This window comes from Chrysochloris asiatica, unplaced genomic scaffold, assembly GCF_000296735.1.
Source record: "Chrysochloris asiatica unplaced genomic scaffold, ChrAsi1.0 scaffold00005, whole genome shotgun sequence".
In the NCBI taxonomy this organism is placed as follows: domain Eukaryota; kingdom Metazoa; phylum Chordata; class Mammalia; order Afrosoricida; family Chrysochloridae; genus Chrysochloris; species Chrysochloris asiatica.
In genome coordinates this window covers 1,635,943-1,642,869 of record NW_006408523.1, presented here as the reverse complement: position 1 = coordinate 1,642,869, position 6,927 = coordinate 1,635,943, and the positions used below count along the sequence as shown (strand labels likewise).

The following is a 6,927-nucleotide window of genomic DNA, read 5'->3' as shown; positions in this document are numbered from 1 at the left end:
CCCTGGTCGCGGGGCCGGGCGCCAACATGCCAGAGGAGTAGCCCGCGAGCGCCGGAAACACCAGAAGAGCCCCCTCCGCTTGAGCGCGCCAAGGTGACCCCCTCGATTCTCCCCCGCCTTGGGGACCGCTGCTCCCTGCACCGTGTGCCCCCCTCCCTTCGAGCTCCGCCAGTCCCTGGGGTCAGGGGCGCAGCGGGCGTGCCCGGGGCATCTGTCGGTGCGTCTGTCTGTCTGACCGCCTCCATCTCTTCATTCCACACACCTGCCCTCTCAGATTTGGTGGCGCGGTGTAGTGGCCTCCCTGGCGCCCACGGGGGGACGTCGGGGACCCCTCTTTGTTCTGCTTGGGGCTGTGAATGAGTGTGTGCACGTGTGTATGGGTTTGGGGGGAAGGGTGGGTGGATGGTCAGCGTGAAGGGGTGCTTTCAATATCCCAACGTGGACGGCGCCCTCCTCCCTCCCACCCCCACCCTCAGCTGGCGACGCGTCGCGGCCTCGTGGTCATCTCGGCTGCAGCCCAGATGTCAGCCAGTGGTCCCTTTTCGGCTGGCAAGATGCCCTCTCCCCGCGCGCGCTGCCCGCACTTGGGGCCGCGGCCGCCCGCACCCCGCGCGCGCGCGCCCTGCTCAGCCCTGGCCCTCGAGCCCCGCGGCCCATCAACGGCTCCAGCTGCACGGCGGGGACTTTTTCCTGCTTTTGTCTTCTTCTTGCAGAGCAGCTTGGATGCACGCGTCTCGGAGTAGGGGCTGGGGCTGGGTGCATGATCTCGCCTTGCCCCGTGCCCTCTCCGAGCACTAAAAAAACCACCCTGTCTTTTCATTGAAGAGGACGGGGGTTACAATGAATGAAGAGTTGAAGGTCAATGCCAGCGCGCTGCCTCGGAGTCACTTAGAAGCCGGCTCTACCGAGAACGTCTCAACTGCAGTCTCCTCGCAGACGCCTGTGGTGGAGTCCGAGCCCGAGCTCGTAGTGAACCCCTGGGATATTGTTCTGTGCACCTCGGGGACCCTCATCTCCTGTGAGAACGTTGTCGTGGTCCTTATCATTTTCCATAACCCCAACTTGCGTGCACCTATGTTCCTCCTCATAGGCAGTTTGGCTCTGGCGGACCTGCTGGCGGGCATCGGACTGATCGTCAACTTTGTGTTTGCTTACCTGCTTCAGTCAGAGGCCACCACGCTGGTCACGGTCGGACTCATTGTAGCCTCTTTCTCGGCCTCTGTCTGCAGCTTGCTGGCGATCACAGTGGACCGCTACCTCTCCCTGTATTACGCCCTGACCTACAATTCAGAGAGGACGGTCACATTCACCTATGTCATGCTGGTCCTGCTCTGGGGGACCTCCATCTGCCTGGGACTGCTGCCGGTCCTCGGTTGGAACTGCCTTCAAGACGAGGCCACGTGCAGCGTGGTCAGACCGCTCACCAAGAACCACGCTGCCATCCTCTCGGTCTCCTTCCTCTTCCTGTTCGCGCTCATGCTGCAGCTTTACATTCAAATCTGCAAGATTGTGATGAGGCACGCCCACCAGATCGCGCTGCAGCACCACTTCCTGGCCACGTCGCACTACGTGACCACCCGGAAGGGGGTCTCCACGCTGGCCATCATCTTGGGCACCTTCGCTGCCTGCTGGATACCTTTCACGCTCTACTTCTTGATTGCAGATTACACCTACCCCTCCATTTATACCTACGCAACCCTCCTGCCCGCCACCTACAATTCCATCATCAATCCTGTCATCTACGCTTTCAGAAACCAAGAGATCCAAAAAGCCCTTTGCCTTATTGGCTGCGGCTGCGTCCCTTCCAGCCTCTCACAGAGAGCGCGCTCTCCCAGCGATGTGTGACCATATCCCACCTAAGAGGATCCCCACTTCCCTCCCCCCAAACCAAACCCACTGGCCTCCACTTGGTACTGACTCATAGTGACCCTATATAGGGTTTCCTACCCCATGGGAGCAGACAGCCCCAATCTTTCTCCCCTGGAGAGGCTGGTGGGTTTCAACCACTGAGTTTGTGGTTAGCAGCTCAACGCCTAACCCACAATGCCACCAGGACTGGTCACGAACGCGGCATTTCCCGTTGTCCAATTCTGCGAGATTGAGAAGCCTTCTTTCCTTCTTCGGATTGTATTATACCTGGGGTCACAGGCGCCTTTAGCATATGTAGAGCAATGGAGGTTTGGGGATTGAGTTAAATGAAGTGGAAAGGAAGTTACCAGTGTCTTCACCCTTAAAAATAATTATATATCTATATACCAGTTGAGTTCTTTGCTCAATAATTTTGTTTGTTTGGGGGCAGGAAGCCTTGTTTTATATTTGTTGGTGGGGGAAGGAGGACTAGTGACGGGGGTAAGGAGGAGGGAAGGATGTTATAAAAAGTTAACTAATCCCACAGTTTTTTCTGGACTTTAAATAAATTTGAATGATTGAGGAAAATAGAGGAGAACAATTTCTTTTCCAGACTTTATTTTAACTTCAAGGCGATTTTCAATTGGACTGTGAACCACAAGGTCGTCAGTTCAAATCCACCAACTGCTCCTCGGAAACCCTGTACAGGGTTGCTGTGAGTCTGCACCGACTTGATGGCACTTGGCAACATCAACAACACAGAACAGGGGCTATTTCAAGCCAACAGCAATAGTTTCTGTGATTGTGTTGGGTAGGGTACGGATTTCCTGGGCGTGAACTCAGAAAGTAGCAACATTAAAAGAGCACTGATCCATTCTCTCTACTTACAGAAGGTACTGTTTGTTCTCGGCCATTAAATTTGGTATTTTTCTGACGGTTGCAGCCCTTTCTGCATGATTACCTGTATAGGTGGTCCCCAACTTATAAAAGGTACCCTCTGACAGCTCTCTGATAAGCGGGTTCTGACTATGTTAAATACTTTTTTTGTGTGCCAGTTTTTGTAGCCTGCTATACAGCAGTATTTAAAGGAGTAAATTATAACATTGGACATCTACGAATGAACATTGTCAGCTATAACAACAAATATTGCAGGTAGTAAACATTATTAACAGTAAGACAGACTAAGAAAAAGGGGGGGGGGGAATGATGGTGATGATTCATCATAAGCCAGGGGCTACCTGTAAGAGTTGGAGACCAGGATGGCTAAGCTTCGTCTCTCATACTTTGGACATATTGTCCGGAGGAAACAATCGTTGGAGAAGGATGTCATGCTGGGTAAGATGGAGGGTCAGAGAAAAAGAGGAAGACCTCACGAGATGGATTGACCAGGTGGCATCATTGATGGACTCAAGTGTGGCAGCGGTAGTGAGGTTGGCCCAGGATTGGACATTGTTTCGTTCTTCTGTGCATGGGGTCGCTATGAGTCGGTTCTGACTCAATGGCACCTGACAACAACAACAACCTGTAAGAGGGGGTTCCAAAAAAGTTTGTGGAAAAATGGAATTGAAAGATAATGGAATTTTTCCATGAACTTTTGGAGCCCCTTGCATTAAGTAGACCATTGGTTTCATATGTTGCCAGTAAACTCTTGAGTCAACTGTTTACAATTGAATTCTTCAGTATGTCCTTCTGAAAGTCATCATGTAGTTTGTTTTGATTTCCATATGAAGTAGCTGCCATTTTAGTTTCTTAGCACAGAGTCTATTTTCAAGAAATGAAAGGGAAAAAAAATGAATACTATAGATGGAAGGTGGTTGTTGTTGTTAAGTGCCTTCGAGTCGAAGGTAGGTTACATTTATTTTAGTATAGTCTGAAAAATACATCGAACCTATCATGAAATATTAAAAGCATCACCTTTCAGATCTCTCTATTCTGACAGCTATTGTTATTTTATTTCTGATTTAAATCAATAGAATTTCATTTGCAGACCAACTATTTCCCATTCGTATTGTCTGTGGTTCAAATGTCAGTTGGAATCTGTGGTCTCCTTTTGTAATGACTAAATCTGTTTTTAAGGGCATCAACATGTATTATCTGACGGCGATCTCTCAACTGTATTGTGTAAGGTCACAGCAGTGTGACCATGTGGCTTATTCTTGGAAAGTTAAGTTCTAATGCTTTTTCATTCTCTTCACCAAGAAACAACTTGAATGCAAATCAATAAAACTGTATTACCCGCTGTTAGAGAACAAAGTTTTAGTCAGGAAAGTGCACAGAAAACGAATTCTGAATCGTTGTAAAAATCACTGTGTCTGACTGTGTCTAGTAGTGTAGACAGATGTTTTGGACACAAATTCCTTCCTCCATGGAATGATAACTGTTGGCACGACCAAGGAACCCTGGTGGTACAATGGCTAAGTGCTTGGCTGCTAACTGAAAAATCACTGGTTCTGACCCACCAGCTGCTCCGCCGGAGGAAGATGAAGCCGTTAGTTTCCGTAATGGTAGCAGCCTTGGAGACTCTGCGCGGTGTAAGATCTCCGTGAGTCGGCATTGATCCAACAGCCATGACTTTCCTACATGGTGTCTTTATTTCTATGGAGCTATTTATTTGGAAACATGCATGTGTATATATATAAATATACATATATAGTTAGGGGCCCTGGTAGCTTAGTGGGTGTGTGTTAGACTGCTAACTGAAAGGTCAGTAGTTCAAATACACCAGTGGCTCTGCAGGAGAAAGAAGAGACTTTCTGCTTCAGAAACCTGATACAGGGTCACCGTGGATCGGAACCAACTCAGTGGCACAATGCCACCACTTGTATAATTATATATGAGAGGGTTCTAAAAGTTCATGCAAAAATTCCTGTATCTTCTTATTCCATTTTTCTATGAAGATTTTGAAGCCCCTTATATGTACACACATATGAAAGGTGCCATGGACTGCCAAGAGAACCAACAGATCTGTTTTGGAAGAAGTGCAGCCAGAGTGCTCCTTGGAGGCTAGGATGGCCAGACTTTGTCTCTCATGCTTTAGACATATTGTCAGGAGGGACCAGTTGCTGGAGATGGATATCATGTCTGGTAAGGTGGAGGGTCGAGAAAAAGAAGAAGACCCCCAGCAAGATGGATTGGCACAGTGTCAGCACCAATGGGCTCAAGCATGGCAACAATTGTGAGGTTGGCCCAGGACCAGGCAGTGTTTCCTTCTGTTCAATTGCACCTCACAACAACAACATATATATACACACACATTCAAAAACATTCAATAAATATATGATGGAAAACAGTTCTATTTTCCACAGTCTGTTTCCCACACTCCCGAGATATAAGTGATCTTACATATTATATGTGTCCTGGTGTGGCACTTTGAGCTAATGTGTCAGACTGCAAAGTCGTTTGAACTGCAAAGTCAGTGGTTCAAGCTTACCAGCTGCTCCTTGGGAACCCTATACAGGGTCGCTATGGGTCAGAATCGACTCAACGGCACTTCATAACCACAACATATTATTATTATTATTATATAATTAAAATTTCTAGCTACTAAGGAGTTTTGTGTTGTCTCTAGTAGAAACAGCCATCCTTGTAAGTTGCCTTAAGAGAGTCTTGTTTTCTGCTAGCTATCCGGGTTGTGGGAGGCCTGGTGTAGAGCTGTGGGTCAATGCACCAGATGGCACAGCAGTTTGAACTGCAATGTCATCGGTTCAAGGTCCCCAGCTGCTCTTCGGAAACCCTGTACGGGGTCACAATCGGTCAGAACTGACTCAATGGCATTTAACAACAACCATCCAGGTTGTGAAGAGCCCTTGTGGTTACATGGATTAGGCATTGAGCTGCCAACTACAAGGTCAGTGGTTCAACCCACCAGCCACTCCATGGGAGAAAGATGAGGTTATCTGCTTTCGTAAAGATTCCTCATCTTGGAAACCCTATATAGGAAACCCTGGTGTGGCACTGGAAGACAATGCGCTGAACCACAAGATCAGTTTGAACCACAAGGTTGGCAGTTCAAACTCACCAGCTGTTCCTCAGACCCTATACAGGTTTTCTGAGTTGGAACCAAATGGACAACACTAACATGAGTTATAATCAACTTGATGGCAGTGGATTGAGTTTGATTTTGCTTTTTTATCCAGATTGTAAGGTGCCGTAAGGGCACAGTGGGTTAGGCATCGGACTGCTAATCACAAGGCTGGTGGGTGATCAAAGCCACCAAACACTCCATGGGAGAAAGATAAGGCAGTCTGCTTCTGTGCAAATGTATAGTTTTGGAAACCCTTTAGGGCAGTTCTACTCTGTCGTCCAGAGTCAGAATCAACTCCAATCATTAGACAGGAGTTTGTTTCCTTTTTATCTCTTTGCTACTTTATGCTTTTAAACCAGTCAAGTTTGGTAAGAAAGAAAGTATTCAACCAAATGATGCTTAATTCTGTCACCTAGCCCAATTGGAAGCTTAACTTCTTGTCACTGTCCCCTTATGCCATGACTGGACATCTTGTACATGTGGTTGGCCACCCAGATGAAAAATCAGCACTTCTAACCATATAGAGTACACATAAGATGTTTGATTTTCTTTAACACCTTGTTGTTGTTGTTGTGTGCTGTTTAGCAACACTATATAGGGTTTCTGGTGGATTTGGAGCAGCTGGTGGGTTTGAACTACCGATCCTGTGGTTGGCATTCCAGTACTAAAATTCCTTAGCATCTTGAATGTTGGCAATTTGCCTTCACAGAATGCTGCTTATTGTCAAAGCTTCACGATCCTGAGCAGAGAGAACTGCACGGAACAAGTGGGTGACCAGTAGCCTGGGACCTGGAATGTGTGTGGAAGTGCCCTATGTACCTGAGGTGTTTCGTCAGTATATATACCTACCTGTGCTGCAAGGTCTCAGTGTGTCGGAGTCACCTGTAAATATCATGTACTGGCATACTTCGTCAGAACAATTCCTCTTTTGAGTGTATGAAGAATTACTATCTCCAGACTGAAAATCATTAATAAATGTCCTTTCTTCGGCACTCTTAATATTTAACTGAAGAGTCTTATGGTCCTGTAAAACACTTTTGTGCATATAGCACAGA

The 6,927-nt window shown here is 47.5% G+C and overlaps 1 protein-coding gene across 1 annotated transcript; it reads left to right on the top strand.

Moving 5' to 3' along the window:
- Nucleotides 1-41: 41 nt before the first annotated feature.
- GPR12 (G protein-coupled receptor 12) lies at nucleotides 42-1,871 on the top strand. The gene is made up of 2 exons (XM_006831930.1): nucleotides 42-93; nucleotides 826-1,871. Exon 2 carries the CDS (start codon nucleotides 841-843, stop codon nucleotides 1,843-1,845), a length of 1,005 nt encoding a protein of 334 aa, XP_006831993.1. The 5' UTR covers nucleotides 42-93; nucleotides 826-840; the 3' UTR covers nucleotides 1,846-1,871.
- Nucleotides 1,872-6,927: the final 5,056 nt, after the last annotated feature.